Consider the following 20842-nt stretch of genomic DNA (forward strand, 5'->3'; position numbering starts at 1 on the left):
GGTTCCCTTTGTTTCAAATAGGTGATTAAGTTTATTAATTCCACTCTCTTATCACTTCCCTTTGGTCTAATTAACTGATTAAGGTTATGAAGGTTAAATCCATGCAAATCCTAAGTTGTCCCCTCTACCTTACCTGAAGAGAACTTCTCAATTTTCACTTCTTAATTTTCTTTTCTTTCTGATTAATTTTCTTTATTCATTATTTTTATTTTCCTTCAAAAAAAACCCCCCAAAAATTGCATTGCATTCATTTAGTTTAATTTAATTTTCATATAGATTTTAGGATATTTGCATCTTGCATTTAGAGTTAGAATTTTGCATTTTAGTTTAGGTCCGATTTATTGCATTTTTTTATCACCTAAATTTTTACCTAAAGAAACCCATAACTTGCTCCTTGGAAGTAATGACCTAGGTTGACCCTAAACTACAAATTAATTGGGACCTAGTTTAATTGAGTGCTTTGACGACAAAAGGCATCATCAATTTTGGCGCCGTTGCCGGGGAGCAATGGTTAAAGTTTAGGTTTGAGTTCTAGGTGATTTATCTTGTTTTTCCTGCATTTTTTTTCTTTGTATTTTATTTTCTCTTTATTACCTGTTCTATTTTTGGTTGATTTTGCTAATTCATCCTGCTCTGAAAATTAACTTTTCACTGCCCAGATTTTTGTAAGATTTGGGTTCTTAACATCTTTGGGTGTGCTGATCAATTTTGATACCTTTAGGTATCAGGGCTGGGTTATTTTAGACAAATTCAACCATTTTCATTGAGTTTTCTATTTTTTTTTTTTTTCGAATTTTCTTTATTTTTTTTTCAATTTTCCAGGTTTTTCTTCTTTAATTTTTCTGATTTTTTTTTTCAACCTTCTTTTGCTAGTTTAGTTTTCTTTTTCTTTTATTTGTGTTGATGTTTTTGATCTTAAATTTGTGATGGCTTGGAATGCTTCTCCTTATGAAAATCATTCTTATATTTCTATGCCTTATCATTATGTCCATGATGTGACACAGGGATATGATCCATATTCAAGAATAGAGAGTATGTTGGAGACTATGACTAATATTCCAATGTGGCAAGATTACTCAAATCTTGGATATGTCCATCAAGTTATGCCTATTCAAGAAGACTTAAAGTTAGAGAACAAGCTGGAAACTATGATGCAAATCCTACTAAACAAGTTTGAAGAAAGGGAATTGCGACACAATCAAGCGATTCAGACTCTACAAACTCAAATTCAGCAGTTGTCTAATGCAATTAGCGACTTGGAAAGTGGAGAATTGGAAACAAATGGTGAATTATCATATGATAGCACATTTTCACCCTCTAATGATCCATATCCTTTTGCTCCTACCGTCTCACATGATGACATGAATAGTACAGTAACCAAATATGCATGCACTGATGATGTTTCTGGATTGACTGGTTCTATTGAGTCAAATAATGTTGCATCTTGCAATTCATGTGTTGATACTTCTTCCTATACCTCTGATTCAAATTCTATTGATTTTTGTGGGTCGATAGAGAATTTTAAGCAAGATGATTCTGATGATGAAATTGATGAAGAGATTGTTGTTGAATTCCCATCCATTATTGAGTTCAAAGATAATACATCCTCTTTGAGTGTGGATGCTCATTTGTGTATTAATGCTTTACATGATAAAGGTAGTGTTTCTTTTGATTCTACTGATATTACTTGTGTCCTTGACATGACTGTTGTTAACGAGGATGTTGTTGAGAATAAGTGTGGGGGAAATCTTGAGTTGGATGTGCACTTAAATAGTAAGGACATGTTGCCTAATGAGACTTCACATGTAGAATTTGGTTTGTGTAATGATGATGATAAGCATGGGGAGACCACTTTGAGTAATCACCTGTCACTTCATTCTCTAACAAACTTGACTCTTACTGAGGAGGGTCATATTGATTTTGTGGGTTGTTCAAAATATTTGGGAGTTCCAAGTCTTTGTTTTCATCAATTTATTTTGGGATCTTCCTTAATTGCTGAAAAGTTTGTTGAGTTTATTGATTATATTTTTACGAGACAGGATATTGCTTGGAGTCATGGTTTTGTGCAGGTATATGAATTGATTCCTCCTATCCAGACACCTTCCATACTTGAATTAAAGCGTTTTTTGAGGATCTTAAAGAAGGAGATAATGTCTTTTGAACATCAAAAGCAAATACCAATGGTGCTTTCATGTGACTTGCCACCAGACAAAGGAGATATGCCAACTCTAATGCTTCATTTGGATCTTCAAACTTCTGCTCATCTGGTCGTATTCCTCCCTTCCTCTTTTACTTGCGTTACTTGTTGGTATTGGTTAGATGTGCATTTCACATTGAGGACAATGCATGGTTTAAGTGTGGAGGAGGGATTTTGTTCCTATTTTTGGTTTTTATTTTTTGTTTTTAAAATGAGGAAAAGAAAAATATCTTGGTTTTTACTTTGGTTTTTGTTTCTTATTTTCAAGAAAAGAAAGAAATTTTCTGTTCAAAATTTTTGTTTGTTTGTTTTATTCTGAATGTGAAGATTGCAAGTTTGAAGTGATTCAAGTATGATGCATTCTTGATTTGAAAAGTGATTGATCATGTTTTGAGCGGATAAGCTAAGTGGCAATGGATTTGACTTAGGTGAATTTAAGCTAGCAATCATGTACCTAGTGAGGTTTTGAGCCTGATACGTGTCTTCATTTCATGTGTGTATACTCCTATCTCTTTTCTCAATCTAGAACTTGACTTGAATCTTGTTTGAGACCACGTTTGTGCATTTGCATTCATAAAGATGATAAAGGCATTCATTTTAATTTTTCTAGCCAGATAAGCCAAAAGCCTACCCTTTTCTGCATTTATCCTTTGCTTAACCCCTTTTGAGCCTTCATATTTTTTTTTCCCTTAACCCATAGCCAAAAAAAAAAAAAATTCTACCCCTTCTAAATGTCTTAGGAGTTGAAGAGTGTTATATTATATGTGCTTGGGATGGAGAAACACATTTGGAGTTATGGTTTGGGTCAATTTGAAAAAAAAAACAAGAAGGAAAAAAATATTGTAAAAAGATTCCGCTCCTCTAGTTTAAGCCGTGCTTAGTAACCGGGGATCTTCCTCACCAATGTCGATCTTCATGTCAAACGGCCAGTAAGAGCTATGAGCGTGCTAATAGCATCTTGGTGCCAAGGAGTTATCCATGCTTGAGTAACCGGGCCTTTGTATCACCAATATGAAGGTTCGCGTCAAAAGAGCATATATATAACGGCCTAAGAAAGTTTAAAAAAAAAAAGGGGGAGAAAAAAGAAGAAGAGAAAAGCAGAAAGAAGAAGAAAAAGAATGACCCAATTCAAATTTAGTTTAGTTTCTTGCATTCCATTATATTTTTTATTGACTATCTTCATTTCCTAAGATGTTCACCTTTGTTTTCCCAAACACTCTATCCTTTCTTTATTTACCTTAGCCCCATTACAACCTAATAAAAGTCCTTTTGATTTATACTTGTAATTACTTTATGATTGGTGGACAATTTAGATTCTTGTCAAGCCTATGGAAAGAGGATTGGGTAGGATGATTGTGAGTGTAAACACAAGCCAATACACTTTTGAGTGATGAGTGACATACACATTAACCTTGGTGAGGGATTTCTGATTTAGATTCCCCTTTGTTAAGTAAATTGCCATGATATTTGTTTTCTTGATTCATGAGAAGATCACTTGGATAAGAGAGATGTTGAATGCTTTGGCTTGCTTTTTCTTGTAATTGGAACATTCACCTTTGTTAGATTTTTCCTTTGTTCTTTGGTCTTCATTTGCTTTGCTCAGGAGTGCAAAGGCTAAGTGTGGGGGAATTGATAAAACCCAATTTTTATACATTTTATCCCACATTAAATTAGAATTTAAATGATAATTTTGAGCTTAATTAGATTTTTTATGCATTATTGGATAAATTTTTTGATTTTTGGATTTTGCATAAAAAGTAAGATTTTGGATTAAAAATATAGATATTTTGTGCTTTCCTATTTTTGACTTGGAATCAATTTTTCCTATTTCTTTGGAAACAAGTCTCATATTTTTAGAAAGATTAGTTTTAGAAAGTTTTGCAATTTCTTGCCTAATTTTTGTGCATATCTAATATTTAATTTTGATAGAGATTATATTTTATTTGGATATAATCTACATTAATAGATGCACTTAAATTCTTGTAGGTCAAGAAAGAGTATATGGGAAATCCAATGGTGCAAGATTGTTTCTTGGAATTTAAGCACAATCCAATGGCTAATATCAAGTGGGTCAGTTAATTACTAATGGGCTTGAGTTTTGGATCCAAGAAAATTTCCTTTTCTCTCCTAAAATAATCCCTCTAGCACGCCTACATATCACTCTCTTTCCATCTCCATTCACACCATCATCAACCCAACGTCAAATCTTCCCCTTTCACCGCTACTCCTCTAGCCTCACGCCCTTTTCCATTTTTCCTTTTCATTCCACGTCCACCCAACAGTCATCATCACCCCTCATCATCATCCATTCATTTTTTTCTCACTGCACGCACAGCTTCTCATCTACACCCATCATTCATGGCCGTGGCATCTAACAAGTTTGGAGGAAGAGACATTTTGATGGAAGCTTAAGCTTATAGGGAGGCAACTTGGGAGGAGCATGGAGGAGACTAGAGCCTTGGGCTAGCACTTGAAGACCACAAGGGAGTGATGTTTCATTTATCTTTTTAATTCAAGGACTTGAAATTGTTTAGTTTTAAATGAGTTCAAGTTGTAATTTTGTTGAGACAATTTAGTTCTAGATTGTCGATTTTATTCTTGGATTAAATTGATATTTGGATCTTATTTGTGCCAAGATACTTGTTGGAATTTATGTTTAGAACCTTTGCATTGTTAATTGAATTTATAATTGAGTTTTCATTATGAGTTTAATTATCAATGTGGTTTGAATTGCAAAATTTGGGTTCTTTTGCCTCTTAATTGTTTAATTAAGTTGGTTAATTGTCTAGTTGTTTAGCTGGATAATTTCAAACATAAATTCCAAAATTAAATTGAATTATCTTCATTGGTTTTAATAGGCTTAATTAACCAACCTTACACTGTTATGAGTTCTCTAATGGTTTAAGGGTTTTTGAATTTGAGGGTTCCCTTTGTTTCAAATAGGTGATTAAGTTTATTAATTCCACTCTCTTATCACTTCCCTTTGGTCTAATTAACTGATTAAGGCTATGAAGGTTAAATCCATGCAAATCCTAAGTTGTCCCCTCTACCTTACCTGAAGAGAACTTCTCAATTTTCACTTCTTAATTTTCTTTTCTTTCTGATTAATTTTCTTTATTCATTATTTTTATTTTCCTTCAAAAAAACCCCCCAAAAATTGCATTGCATTCATTTAGTTTAATTTAATTTTCATATAGATTTTAGGATATTTGCATCTTGCATTTAGAGTTAGAATTTTGCATTTTAGTTTAGGTCCGATTTATTGCATTTTTTTATCACCTAAATTTTTACCTAAAGAAACCCATAACTTGCTCCTTGGAAGTAATGACCTAGGTTGACCCTAAACTACAAATTAATTGGGACCTAGTTTAATTGAGTGCTTTGACGACAAAAGGCATCATCAATTTGCAATTGCCCAATTTTTCTTTAGTCTCTTCCTTCCATGAGTTTTACCATCCTATCATTCCTTCCTAAGAATAGATCCCCAATAGCTCGCAGATGAGGAATCATCTCTATCTAAATAGAGTACATATTGAATTGCTTATAAACTAAGACTCTTGAAAATCCTAAAATGAAAATCCTAATTGATAATAACATAAGTTTTAGAAGCCCATTATAAGCTGTTAGAACTTAAAACCTTAACTAAATAAAATGCATAAAAAATATATGCGAAAATACAATAAAATTAGGAAAATCAAAAGATATTCTAGAATACTCTAACTTGCTAGTCAAGATAGCATAATCTAGATCACACACTACCTAGAAGGATCCCAACATTAATGAGAAGGATCTTATTTGACTCTCTATAAATTAATGTAATACAAAATAGGTAAGTCTTTACCTTCAAGAAGCAATCAATACAAAATAGAAAAGTTTAAATTGGAAAACTAACTAAGGTAGATAGAATCCTAAACATTAATGTTATATGAGACCACTCTTGATGCTTCTTTAATCTTCTTAGATCTTCCAAATAGATCATCATAATTGTTATTCATGTTTATCAGCATGTATGGGCTTTGAAGACATTCATTTGGGCTTAAATATGATTGCATTACATTCTAGAACTCCCATGATCCATATATAACACAACACATTTAAGCCCCAATTTAAAAGTTATATCTTCAATGGATTCCATCATGCACATATAATTATGTTGGGCCTTCAATAACATGAGAAATGGGTTCAAATGCTTCTTTTTTGGGCTTTTAGAACATGCTATTGTCTTTCTCAAGATCCAAGTATTCATACTCTAATGACTCACATGCCATGGTGGCTTTAAAGGTAGCCTTTCATATGTCATATCAAGATCCACATATGTCCATATAATCCTCCATGTAATCATTCTTGATCTAGAGATCCATTGAACACTTTGGATGGCTTGTTGGGCTTTAAGACGTATGGAATGCCTCCTAGTATGCTATCAAACAACAAAGTTAATTGGTATCATGAGCTTTAGCTATGACTTTAAAAATATTTATGTTTTCTCTAATTGTATAGTGGTGAGAAATTTTTTTTGCAAAAAGGAGGCTAGATTACTTTTGTATAGGGAATAGCAAGTTAACTACAAACCCAGAGAGGAAAATTCTATGGTTGACAAAACATAGTTTTATAGGGATTTATTGTGACTGTAATGACTCTCATTCTTTCATTAATCAAGATGGATAGTGATGAAGGAATTTGAATCTTGCTGTAATGTTGTTGTATTAATGAATTTTGACTGTTCACTCAAAAAAATAATACAACATAACAATATTTTTAGTACTGTAGCATTAGGCCATTAATTATAAAGGAAAAAAGGGGGGAAAAAAGACTAAAACAAAATACGGACTACATCTTAAGTACTATGAGAGGAGGTGAGTTTGAGTATGGGATTGAGCAATCCTAGGTTACATTCAATCCCTCCTACCAAACATGTTTAATTGATTCTTTCCTTGTCCCTGTCCTAGTCCCAACCCTCAAAACCCACATACAAAATGGGCCTAAGTTCCATTTCTCCCAATGTTTTCCTTTGATTGAAAATCATGAAATCGACTAAAAATAGTACAATCATTCACTCCAAAAAAAAACAAAATACTAAAATTTGATGAATTTTCAGAACAATCTCTTTCTTAAATTTTTGTGAACCTCGTCTTTTTCATTATTAAAAGAAGAAAGAGAAAAAGAAAGAAACACACAAGGTCCCCTTTTTTTTATTAAATAATTCAAAAGGCTAAATTAGCCCATACAGAGTACATCCTTCCTCAGCGTATCTGTGACAAATGGAGGGGGATTGGAGAAATAAAAGAAGCCACGTGAGACTAAAAGAGCCTCTTTGGCCAAAGTATCTGCGATTGCATTGCTTTCTCTAGCACACCATAATATATGGATATTTTATTCTCAGTTCACTATACCAAGGATCTCCTACATAACCACATCCTCATCTTCCTCCCAAGCCCACAAGCATTGATCTGCTCTACTAACTCAAGACAGTCACTATCCACCACCACCTGTCTGTACCTATGGTCCCATATGACCTTATGGCCCCATAAAAGCCCACTTACTTCAGCTATAAATCTATTCCCTCCTCCACTATTATAGAGGAAGCCTCCCAGTACATCCCCTCTACTATCCCTCATGATCCCACCACAAGCCCCATGAACACCATCTGCAGTTGCAGTCCCGTCTACGTTAACCTTTATAAATCCCATCGCCGGAGGAGTCCATCTATCAATAGTAGCTGAGTAAGTAGGATTAGGTATCTGATTCTTTGATCCCTATCTCGTATACACAAGCACACTAGTAATAGTTGGAGAATCTACTTCATTATTAAACACCCTCGAGTTTTGTGCTAACCAGAGCTATCTGCATGTAAGGCCAAATAATAATCGGATCGGATACCCTGTACTTCAAACTTCTGACTCAGATTCCATCCAATCCACTCCTTCATATCTTCACATAATAAAAAATGCCCAAGATATGTACTTGGCATCAATCGCATCCAAACCTCTGATGATGGCACACATTCTCATAGCATATGGAGAGCGGACTCTTGCCGTGAACACCACAGAGGACAAAAGTCTGATCAGGTCATTCCTCTTCGGTATCTCTTGACATTAGTTAGTAGCTTATTTTGCAACATCAACCATAGAAAAGGGCAGAACCATTAAGGAACCTGCAACCTCTAAATATGCTTCCATAACCATTTCCGATCAATATAGCCTCTCTTGCGAATACTGTCATAAGCAGATCATGTAGAAAAATCCCCTGAGACTGAACATTTCCACAACCTCACGTCACAATTATGAGCACTAGTACGAACCATCATTATGCATTGTACCACATTCCCTAGTAATAAAGACTCTAGACTCTCCTTGCTCCATCAGTTTGCTAATTACATAAATTGAGTAGATAATATAATTAATCCTACAACATAGGTTTGCTTTCTTATTTTATTTTACACTACAAAAATTAAAAACTACAGCAGTTTTTTTGTGTGTGAAGCGGTTAGGGTAATAGCTACAAAACAGAGATATTATAGAGGTTTTATACAAAACTGCTACAAATTTACATTGGTTTACCCAACTTTCACTTTGTGTCAAATATTGTAGCAGTTTTTTGCTCAAACAACCGATACAAATTTGGCGCCAGCTTCCTGCCACATGGCAGGAGATTGGCACCATAATTGTAGTGGTTTATTAGTCGCGGTTTGGTAATAATAACCGCAATAAATTGTTTATAGTGATTTCTTTGTGGCGGTTGTTCAATAGACAGAAGATGAACCGTTTTATGTTTGTAGCGGTTTTGTACAAATGTTAAAAATTTGTAGTGTTTATAGGTTAACCGCTGCAAATTTTTCACATTTTGTAGCGGTTTTCTAACCAACCACGACAAAGTTTTGAGTTATTCAATGCAAACATGACACGTTTAACAATTTTGTAGCGATTTATTGGCAAACCCCAAAATTCTAGCATACATATAAGCACTCCCCTCTTGTTTCACTTTTGGCACTTGTGTGTAGGGAGGTTCTGCCGAAATTTTTCTTGACTTCCACTATAGCTCCAAATCCAATTCCAGCGACCCAGGTGCGAATATATGTTCATTTATTAGTTAATTTGTTTAATAGTTACAGCATTTAAATATTTAATTAGTGTTGTATTAATTTAATATTTATTTTAGTTTGCTTGTTTAATTGACATTGATATTGTTTGACTTCATGATTATATCTGGTACTATTTTAAATTTTTTGTAGTTTGCATGTTAGTTATAATTATTTAATAACAAAATATATTTATTTAGTAATTAATTTAAATGACATTAGGAGTGATATTATTTTAATTACAATTTTCTGTATTTTATTTAATTTGAGAAACTTGAATTTACTATTTTTTTAATTATTAATTATGATTTGGAAGATAATTATAAAATGTTTAGAATTTATTAAATTCATATTTAAACACTTTTGTATTTTGTATTTTGTTTAATTAGTTATATGTGATTTAGATTGTTGAATTAGTTAATTGTGATGATTATATATCTTATTGTCTTCAATTTTTTTAGTTTGCATGTTATTTGTAATTGTTTAATGATAGAATTTGTTTATTTAGTAATTAATTTTATTAGACATTAGGAGTGATATTATTTTAATTACAGTTTGTAGTATTTTATTTAATTTCAGAAACTTGAAGTTGGTTTCTAATTTTAAATTTTTATTTATGGTTTCAAATGTAATTGTAAAATGTTTAGAATTTATTAAAGTTATGTTTAAAAAATTTTGTATTTTGTATTGTTTAATTAATTATTTGTGGTTTAAATAGCATGACTCGTTGACATGGTAAAGATCCTGTTGAGCTTATAAGACCCCCCTGCATCTTGAGTAGCCTGGGCTGTTTGAGGAGCTGACAGAGGAGGATGAGGGGCCCATGATCAACGTGGAAGATTATGAGATTGATGAGCATTTCGATCTCAACTTGGAGGGGGATGAGGGCGGATTCAAGGGTGATGTGGAGGGAGAGGTACAGGGCTTGCACAATTAAATTGATAATCATATAATATCAATAAGATTTAATTATTAGTATTAAATAACTTATTTCACTTACCCACAACCTCGACCTCCCAACCGCTCAACCGTCCACCAAGTCGACGCGGCTGATTCTGTTGCAGCTAGTAACTCATAATTATTTTAAGGAAAATATTTAATCCTAAATTTCAAATACTAATTAATTATCTTTAATAGCTCCTAGGCATCATTCTTGTTCTTCTGTGACATCCCTTTCTAGTTTGGCTCATAGATAGGAAACAATGTGTACTGCCTATCGAGATAAGTTAGATGCTGATTGAACAGATGTCCTCCCAGCTTAATTAGTTGACTGTGCTTATTCAAAGGAACTATGACAATGCATATCCTTCATGTTCAATCTCCTCGTGGACCTATTGTAGAAAAAATTTGTTGTTGGGGATAACATAAAGACATATACAGTAAAGAAGTTAGGGGAGGGCTGAAAGAGCAAGAGGGGCTGCTTGTACAATGCAAAGAAAGGCGAGGCGACGAGACCCTTGGAGGAGATGTAAGCAGACGTGCCAGATGGCGTCCCTGCTAATGACTGGGCATCATTTGTCTAGCTTAAGGCGACACCTGAGCAGAGGATATGACTTTAATTTATTGCATTATTGTTATGTTATTGCCATATAAGTTAACTAAATCCATTATATTTTTGTTGCAGTGTCTTTCTTAGAGAAACACTGTAAGCCGCAGCCATCAGGATGTCCAACATACGGTTGTTTGAAGATATTTACTGTGACATAGTGAGATTGTGAGTAATACTGCAAATTTAATCAAATTATATGTAGTGTACATATATATGTGAATTTAAATAATAAAAATATTTTTTGTTTTATTATAAATTGGCAAGGGAGAAAGATGCAGCAACAGGAGGTATGAATGCCCACCTATGACGAGATGTGACCATAGCTCTATAGGCATAGGGACGGCACTCTTATATCTGAGCGGGTCGAGGAAGTTGCTGTTAGTATTAAATTATAAATTTTATTGTTTATTTAGTGTTTAAATTTAATGTTCATATTTTTATATTATGTTAATTTCATTTAAATTGATCAAATTGTTTTGGCACACCTATAGTGTTGTAGAACTCCAAGAGTCTCAAGAGACAGCTGTAGACTCCATCGCCTCACTCAGGGCAAGCTTAGCCAAACCCGAGCACCCAGAACGAGTTAGAGGACTTGGTTTTGGTGCCATACCAAGTGCCATTTATGATTAGGGCCGTCATGCATCTTTTGAGGCGGGGGCCTCCAAGTCAGCAGCAGTATCAGCATCACACCAGACCTTTTCTGGCAAAAGGCATATGAGAGAGCCATTAATCGAGCAGCTTCGTGAGGAGATGTGGATTGTTGAGGCCCGACTTCAGGCTTATGGGGCCCTACTTCAGGCTTGTGAGGCTAGGATGCAAGCCAAATATAAGCAATGGATGGAAGCTGCCTGACATCCCTGCTCTTGTGCTGCCTAATATTTCCATGGATGATGATCTTCTGCCGCAGCCTCCCTAGCCCCAGCCCTAACCCCAATCCCAACCCCAACCCGATGTGGATGATGATTTTGTGAAGTCATCGTAGAGGGCCGACATTTAAGGATTTTTTCTATTTTTATGAACAGTCACACTTTTATTTATTTATGGATTACTGTAATTAATAATTGAATTTTAATTTTTATGCAATTCTAAATAGTTGAGTTAGTATTAGCACTTTTTATTATTTAAAAGTTATTCAATAAAATTAAATATGAATTAAATTTATTAGTTAAATTAAAACGTAACTATTAAATTGAAAATTGAAATTAATAAAAACAATATAGTCAAATTAAAATAATATATAATTCAACTCTAATTTATTAAAATAGAAATTATTAAATTTTCAAAAAATAATATTTATATTGGATAAATAAAATAATATTTAAAAGTTTATATTCGACTCTAAATAGTTGAATTAGTATTAGCATTTTTTATTATTTAAAATTTATTTGATAAAATTAAACATGAATTAAATTTATTAATTAAATTAAAAAATAATTATTAAATTTTAAATTGAAATTAATAAAAACAATATAGTCAAATTAAAATAATATATAATTCAATTCTAATTTATTAAAATAGAAATTATTTAAATTTTCAAGAAAGAATATTTATATTGGATAAATAAAATAAGATTTAGTGGCCGTTATAATTTTTAGCAGTTATAAAATCATTACAAATATTGAATTTGAAATGAAATTTCCCTCCACTTTTGAAATTTGTAACAGTTTCCTCAACTGCTACACATTGACAAAACCGCTACAAATGCCGAATTTCACATCATCAATTAGTAGCGGTTCATAAAACCACTACAAAATTGAAAATTTGAAATTTGCCACCCTCTCATTTTGTGGCAATTATTTAACTGCGACAAATATTTGACCATTGGCATTAGTACCAGTTTATCATTTTGCAGCTGTTATTTAACCACTACAAATATTTGACTGTTGGCATTAGCAGTGGTTTTTTCATTCTGTAGTGATTATTTAACCGCTATAGGTTGTTGATTGTTGCTTTACTCCCTTTTAACTATATTAAACGTTCCAAATACCATTTACACTTCTATTTGAGCTCCTCTTTGAAATCTTTCCCTGCTCTTACTTGCATAAATCATAGATAGGTCATGGATCAAATTGCCACATACGTCCCACTGAAATTTGGTCGGATTAACCTTATTCATAGAATTTGCTTCTGCGTATACAACTACTAATGGTAAGCTTCTTTGTCCATGTCCTAAATGCAATTTCAACAAGTGGCAGCCACAAGATGTTGTTAGAGACCATTTAATTTTGAAGCCTTTCCCACAAAATTATACATTTTGGTCTTTCCATGGTGAACAACACTATATGATTGCTCAATCAACTCCTGTAATTTCCCAAATGGGAGTTGAAGCGGAGGAGTCTCACCTTATTAATGACATTGTCTGTGATGCATTTGGGATTCACGAACATATATCAACTGAAAAAGTACAGGGACCTGAACCAAAGTTTCTAAGAAATGAAGCGACTCACTTTTTTTGATCTCATGGATGATGCAAATAAGCCTTTGTATCATGGGTGTACAAAGTACTCACAGTTATCATTCTTGGTAAAGCTATATCATATAAAATGCTTATGTGGTATCACAGACAAGGCAATGTCAATGCTCCTAGAATTATTGACAAATGCATTCCCTTATACGGATTTCCTATCGTCATTTTATGAAGTGTAGAAGACGATTAACAAGCTTAGCCTGAACTACATGAAAATTGATGTCTACCCAAATGATTATATGTTACATTACGGAGAGCATGCCAGCAGGGAGACTTGTATAAGGTGTAAGACATCTAGGTACAACCCCACACAGGAAGGAAAAAGGAAAAAGAAGAAACCTGCAAAGATTCTTAGGTATTAGTTGCTTTAATATTTGCTTAAATTTTTTAAAAATTATGTCATTATTAAACTAACAATAATTGCTTTAATTCTTTACAAATTATGTCATTAATAAACTAATATAATTGCTTTAATTTTTCTTTACAAATTATATCGTTAATGAGGTGATAATATATTTGCTTTATTATTTTTTAAATTATTTTATGAAGAATCGACATTCCAAGATATTTTCCTAGGTCTGCAGAGGGGGCAAAGTTCAGAAATTCATTGATCTCCTTGCATCTGACATCGTTTACATTTCTAGAAAAATAAATTCTAGACGTGGCAGCATTTACCTGTTGACCAGAGGCCTCACAAAAGTCATCAAGAATAGCTTTCACTACTCCTGCTTGCTTTATATCTGCCTTAACAAATAGAATCAAGTCATTGGTGAAAAACAAATGAGAAACAACTGTACCTTTTTAGCTTAACTTGAACGGATGCCAAGCACCATCATTAACAATAATCTGGATAAGGTGTCCTAATCTCTCAATAGCAAGAACAAACAGGTAAGGTGAAATGGGATCCCCTTAGCACACGCCACGTGAAGGCAAAAAGTTGTTAGCTACTTCCCCATTCTAAAAGAATTGCATCTATGGTGAGGAGACACAATGAAAGATCACATCTCATAGGTTCTCAAGGAATTTAAGCTCCTTCAAACAATCAAAAATGAAATCCCATCTAACACGATCATAAGCTTTCTCAAGGTCAATCTTAATGGCCATAAAACCATGTCATTTCTTCAAAGAACGCATGGAATGAATGATTTCCTGCACCAAAATAATATTATCTGAACTCGGCCTCCCTTTCACAAAACTGCACTGATTAGGAGCCACCACCCCAGGCATGATATGTTTGAGCCTATTCATAATTACCTTTGTCACAATTTTATAAACAACATTACACAAGTTGATAGGGCAAAAATCATGAATAGTTTGCGGGTGCTCAATTTGGGGAATCAACACAATACTGGTACCATTGACTTTACAAACCAGTTGTGGACCCTTGAAAATATCCTTGACCAATGATGTAACCGGGCTGCCTACCATGCCCACTAAATCTAATAGAATAGAGGATTCAAGCCATTAGGTCTTGGAGCTTTGAGAGGGCCCATATCAAAAGGGGCTTGTTTAGTTTCCATATCGTTAACATGTTGTCCCAACAAGTCTAGCTATCTAGCATCAATAGGAGGGTAGGTGAACCCGTAGGAGAGAGGGCGATAGTCTGCCCTGGTCTCCGTGTAGAGGTCTTCAAAAAATTTACTACCCATAGCTATGATCTCATGCGAGTTGTATGGCCATTCCTCTGATTGAAGTTTAAGAGCCTTAATTCTATTCCATCTCTTCCTACCATTAGCCATCACATAGAAGAAGTGAGTATTGTGATCCCCGTTGGCGTGCAAAGAAGATCGTGAATATTGAAGCCACATCGCCTCCTCTTGTGATAGAATCTTCTTAAGATCAAACCAAAGCTCCCTTTGAATTTTCTCAAGCCTTTCTAATAAACTGTAAGAAGCAATGGTATGACTAACACCTTGCAACTATCGATACATTTTATCCTCCTTCCATTAAATATGCCAAAAGATTCTCTGATCCATTTTATAAGATGATGTGTAAAATCAAAGACCGAATCACACCAATCATTTCCCACTACCCATTTCTCATGTACAAGTGCCGAAAACACATCATCCAGGACCCACGGTATGAAAAAGTGAAAAGGCAGTGTAGAATGCCCTGGAGTACGAGAATTATCTAATTTGCAAAGTAGCGGGTAGTGATCTGATTTAAACTTCGATAAGTAAATAACCAAAGCATTAGAGAAGTGTTCATGCTAGAGGTCATTAACAAGAAGTCTGTCAATCTGACTCTGGCTCGATCTGTGTACCGATGTAAAATGTGGTCCCTTAAAACCAATATCGATCATGCCACTATCAGCAATCCAATCTCTGAAAGATCTATCTACTCTAACATGACCACATAAGCTCCTTCCACAATGATCCTCTGGTTGAGAAATTGCATTAAATTCCCCCACTACAGCCCACTTACGCTGGATGGAACTTTGGATATTCTTGAGAGAAGTCCAGAGACTCCTACAGGTTGCAGCATTGGGTGGCCAAAAACAACGGTAAGAAACCATTCTTTACTAGTTCCACCATTAACGAGCCCATGTCACATACTAAGTTTTAGGCCTAGAAGCCTTGGAAATAGCCTAAAGAAGGTAGGCTACTAAGCTCTATTTGAGTAGAAGTCCCATAGATGTGAAATAAAGCTAGAATGAGAATAGGGAGTAAACTGTAAAGTAAAAGTTCTCAAGAGCTGAAGTGTAATCAAAGTCAGAGGCTCTAGTAAAGTTTCAAAGGCTCAAAAAGAAAAAAGAGGTTAGATACAGGCCAAAGGTTAAGCTAGAAACCTCAAAGAGATGGTTGTATGAGGTTAAGTCCAAGTAGAGACTAAGCCGTAAATTCAAAAAGTTACTACCAACAGGGGTTACAAATGGAAACTATATAGAAAATTCTAAGAAAATCCTAGAAAATGGGAAATAATATTCTAAGGCTCTTTTATGAAGAGAAATGATGAAAATACACCTGAGGCAACTTAAATGGAATTTATGAGGTTATGGCGGGTAAAAAGTATATCGTTTGAGGTAATTATTTAAAATGGCAAGAGACCTTAAAAGTGCACATAAAAATAAGGTTAAATGGTTGAAAGGTTGAACTAATTTATAAAATTAGTCTCACAACTAAAAGGCCAGTTGAATGGCTTTTAATAAATTAAAAAGCTGATTATGCCGATAAAAGGGTATTTTAGTAAATGAATTTTAAGTGGGGCTTACAAAAAATATTATGACATGAGAAAATTTATAGACATTTTCTAGAATAAAAAGGAATTTATAGAGCAAATAGAAGAGTTTTCTGAGCTCCAAAAGGCCGTCAAGAAAGCCAGAAAAACGTGAGTCAAGTAAATTAGGAGGAAACTTAAGGATTAAGTTTTGATCCAACGATTAGGATTTAATCTCCCTTTTCCTCCACCAAATTTGTGACACCTGGCACCTTCTAGAAGAATGATGTAAGGATGATGCAAGAGTGTACTTGAAGTTCCAAAATTGCCCCTACTCTTTCTATTAGCCACCAATGGTATTTTAGTCCATTCAAGTCAAAGTTTTGGCTATAAATAGAGCCTCTCCTCCCCCACCATTTTGGCCAACTTAAGAATACGAGGGGAAACTCTTGCAATTTTATTTCTTGAAGCATAATCAAGAGGAGGACACCTACCTTTGATCAACCAAACTTGGATCTAAGGTTAGTAGGTTGTTCTATGTTGTTTCTTGCTTTGTATTCTTGAGTTTGATAGTTGAAAAATGTGAAATCCCCTAAGGGGAGGTGATGGGAGAATTTATAAGGGAAGATGATTTTGATGTTAAACTTGGTTAAAACCCATTAATTCAAGGTTATTTTAAGTGGTTTTAAGTTGTTATTGAAAAGATTTCATGGTTGGTTCACTAGGGATATGGTTTGGCCAAGATGAGAACTATAACCTAGGATGTGATTTTGATGATTCTAAGGCTTCCAATGGTTTTAAAATGAAAAATGGTGTAGGATAAACCTAAAGAACAAGCATTGAAAGCATTGGAATTAAAGTTGGAATTTTTAGAGTTATGAACCCCCTATTCGGCCAAACTGATTTTTGAGGAAAGGAGTTGGATTTTCATTAATCTAAGCTCATATTTGGATTTTTTGAGCAAAATTGTGTAGGATTATCCTAAGAGAACAATTTTTAAAAAGCTAGAACATCAATCCAAAATTTAAAGAAAAGGTTAAGTTCAAGAGAGTTAGTCTTGAACTTTATGTAATCTCTTTGACCAAATGCCCACATGGTTGGGAAGTCAAGGGAATTAAAGGAAAAGCAAGAGGAAAGCTTGAGGTGCAAGGTAGTGAACTTATCTATTGTCATTGCTTGATGTTGTGTGCTTGTGTGTTGCTGTATACATGTTATTTGAATGTTATTGTGACAAGTTTTGGCTACTGTAACTGCTGTTTATGATGAGTAGATTATTTCTCCATGGCTATGCATCAAGAAGTTAGCTTTGAGCATGCTAATATGTCACTAATTAACAAGAGAATAAACAAGTTGCGTGTAGTGTATTAGTATCCATCTAGCATGATTAATATGGTATTATTTGCTACTGAGATTTTCCTGAATCTCACCCCCTCCTAACCAACCATTTAGGTCAATCAATGATGGGCAATAATGGCATGAGAAGCAAGGAGAAGAAAGTGGAGAATTATTGATGTTAATAAATGAGATTAATGTTCAATGTATAATTCTCCTACGTTGTAAATTATGTTTATGGATGACTTGATGCAATTTATGTGCATAGAATACTTATGGCATGTATTAAAATGTATGAGCATAAATGGAAAAGAGTAAACCCAAGTTATGTATGCCAAAGAAATAAAAAGAATTAAAGCAAGCAAAGGTGAAAGGATAAAACGTAAGTCCTAGAGCAGTTAGTTTCAAGCTTCAGTTTGACCTATCAAATGAATGAGTTAAGCCACAAAATTTAGCAGAGTTATAGTACACATCTTAAGATTTAAAATGAGAGTAGATCACCTCAATTGGATGTGTACACAAGGAGATACGAATTTCCAAAATTGAGACATAGAATCTGAAAGTTCCAGATTTTACCAAATGAACAGTAATTTTTATCCAATAAACTGTACGAATTGGGCAAGGATAAGTCCAATTAGATATTTTTCCCTTAAATAGCATTGAAAGAGCTTTTCGTAAAATTTTAGAATACCTCCATACAATTTTTCTAAAATTAGTTATGATTTTTCAAATTTGGACCTGTAATCTAAAAATTGCACAGTGAATAGTAATTTCCTAAAAGTAATATCCTAAATGAGATTTTTGAGTTCAAGACCATCCAATGTGGTCTAAAATGATTCTAAATGGACTCTAAGGTATTATATAAGTAAGGTGTGACACCGTGAACAAACTGGTCTCCTAATGTAATGACGTTGAAGGCAAAGCATGTGTCCCAAAATAACCAAATACAGCCATTAGGGGTGGGAATAGGCTAGGCGGCTCGTGGCTTATGACTTGGCTTGGCTTATTTAACCATCAGAACATGCTCAGGCCTACAAAAAGGCCTGTTTATCTTATCAAGTCAGGCTCAAGCTTGATAATAAGCTTGTTAGCCCTGTCAGGTAGCCTGGGCTTGTTTTCTTTTTCTTTTTTTGGTAAGGTTAAAATTATAATTTTATAACTTACGTCACTACTGCTTTCCTGACTCCCATTTCTTATTCAGCTTTGTAGACTGCACTATCCCCTCTAGGCTTCTCTACTCTCTAGTCAATTCTCGACGATGATAAACTACAAACACTAAACTCAAAAGGTAGTCAACAGTCGTACAAAGATTCATAGCGGCAGATTTAGGTACCCAGTAGCTAATCACACACGCTTCCCTTCTTCTTCCATTTTGTTCTTTACTTGATCGCTTTTGCAATAGTTAGATTGAAGTTGATGCTCTGCTGCCTCTATATTTTTTATTCTGTCATATATATATCTATTATCTAGTCAAGCTCTGTCTATTGATTCTTTCATTTTTGGGTTGAGAAGACCAAATGTTGTAGTCTGATTGTTGGTTTTGACTTCTGATCTGTCGATGCCGTGTAAAGACCCTAGGTGTTGTAGCCCTTATTTCTGGAAGCTCTTGTCACTCCTTTGAATTTTTATCAAGGTTCTTTTTAAGAGATATATGTTTCATTCTCATCAAATTGACGCTTGCTAGTATAAGAAAGACTTGGCGATCTTCCTGAAATCTTGTTAGCTTCAAAAGTTATGGAAATTTGCTTCTGTTAATTCCTATTGTAAGAGCCTTGTCGCATTGGAAGTCGTCGCTAAGGTGATTTTGTCTAAGTATACATTAAGAAATCTTCTAAAATTTATGCATCATTCAAATTCACAATGCTGCATTTTCAAACAAGTCTATTCAATCATATTTGTCTATTTGAACTTGAGCAAGGTTCAAACAACTCAAGGAAGATAGCCACAACTGCAACCCTTAGTCTAACTGTTGGGACCTTTTTGTCTATCTTCTTTCCTAAGATTTTGGTGCTGATTAGTCATACATGTTACTCTTTTGCATATGTTGTTCTCCATAGAATCATTGGTTATGTGTATTTTGATGATAGAGGAAGATAGGAATATAGGATTTGTCTGCTAAACTCAACCTATACTTTTCAAACATGAATATTGCTTTTCACATTTTTACATTACCGAATTGCTGGTCACCGTTCATTACAATTGATATTTCCACCAAGATGCTGATTATGCCTTTTCTCCTTTCATCGTTAAGTATAGTGGCCAAGAAATGTAACTTGGTTAGGTAAAGAGAATGGATTTCATATTAGATTTGCTGAATATAGTGGTCAATTATTTGCATTGCTCTTGGTCGTTCCTCTCTTCTACCTTTGGAAGTTTTTGTTTTCTCCAATTACCCAAGCTTTGATTATTCAATATATTAATTTATATATTCTTTATTTTTATGATTTTTTGTTGTTATTGAGTTCTAGTTAATGTCAACTCCACTTGGAAGTGAAACAATGTCATTCAATTCAGTTCCTCCTAACACAACTGCAACTGAGGTCAATCAACAAGCACCAACAGATTGTAGTCAACAAACTAATGATGAGAATGATGGTAGTGATTGTATCATTTAGAAAAAGAGGCGAAAAACTTCAGCTATTTGGGAGGAAATAGATCAAGTTGAAACTGATAATAGGCTCAAAGGTAGATGCAAGTATTGCAAACAACTATTTGCATACTCAGGCAAGAGAGCTAGCACTTCCCATCTTTGGAGACATGTTGGATCTTGCTTGCAAAGGAGGTTGCACACTTCTTCACAACAAAAGCAATCCACTATTCCATTCCAACCTTCTAATCAGTGTTAATTCATTTATAGCACCTGGTGCTAGATATTCTAATGAAAAGATGAGGGAAATAATGGCTACTGCAATTATGGTACACGAGCATCCTTTTAACATTGTTGAGGATGAAGTTTGGATGTGGGGCTTTCAATATGCAAATTTTGAATTTCAGAAAATTTCTCATAAGACGGCAAGAAGTGATTGTTTGGCCATATGTAAGGCAGAAAAGAAACAGTTGAAGGCC

At 34.2% G+C, this 20842-nt stretch overlaps 1 protein-coding gene across 1 annotated transcript; it reads right to left on the reverse strand.

The window, feature by feature from the left end:
• Positions 1 to 14838: 14838 nt before the first annotated feature.
• LOC114735503 (uncharacterized) lies at positions 14839 to 15803 on the reverse strand. The gene is made up of 3 exons (XM_028923202.1): positions 15552 to 15803; positions 15304 to 15455; positions 14839 to 15172 (listed from the first exon to the last, which is right to left on the reverse strand). Exons 1-3 carry the CDS (start codon positions 15801 to 15803, stop codon positions 14839 to 14841), a joined length of 738 nt encoding a protein of 245 aa, XP_028779035.1.
• Between the last annotated feature and the right edge of the window lie 5039 nt (positions 15804 to 20842).

Source organism: Neltuma alba, unplaced genomic scaffold, assembly GCF_004799145.2.
Source record: "Neltuma alba isolate B1F8T4 unplaced genomic scaffold, ASM479914v2 tig00013212_pilon, whole genome shotgun sequence".
NCBI classification, from domain to species: Eukaryota; Viridiplantae; Streptophyta; class Magnoliopsida; order Fabales; family Fabaceae; genus Neltuma; species Neltuma alba.

What these genes read in the sequence shown, in the direction of transcription:
- LOC114735503 (XM_028923202.1), bottom strand. Translation starts at nt 15,803, where the DNA reads ATGGTTTCTTACCGTTGTTTTTGGCCACCCAATGCTGCAACCTGTAGG. An exon ending in AGGGACCACATTTTACATCG is followed by an intron (nt 15,456 to 15,551) that starts GTACACAGATCG and finishes TACTTATCGAAG; the next exon opens with TTTAAATCAGATCACTACCC. An exon ending in TGGGTAGTGGGAAATGATTG is followed by an intron (nt 15,173 to 15,303) that starts GTGTGATTCGGT and finishes TGCTTCTTACAG; the next exon opens with TTTATTAGAAAGGCTTGAGA.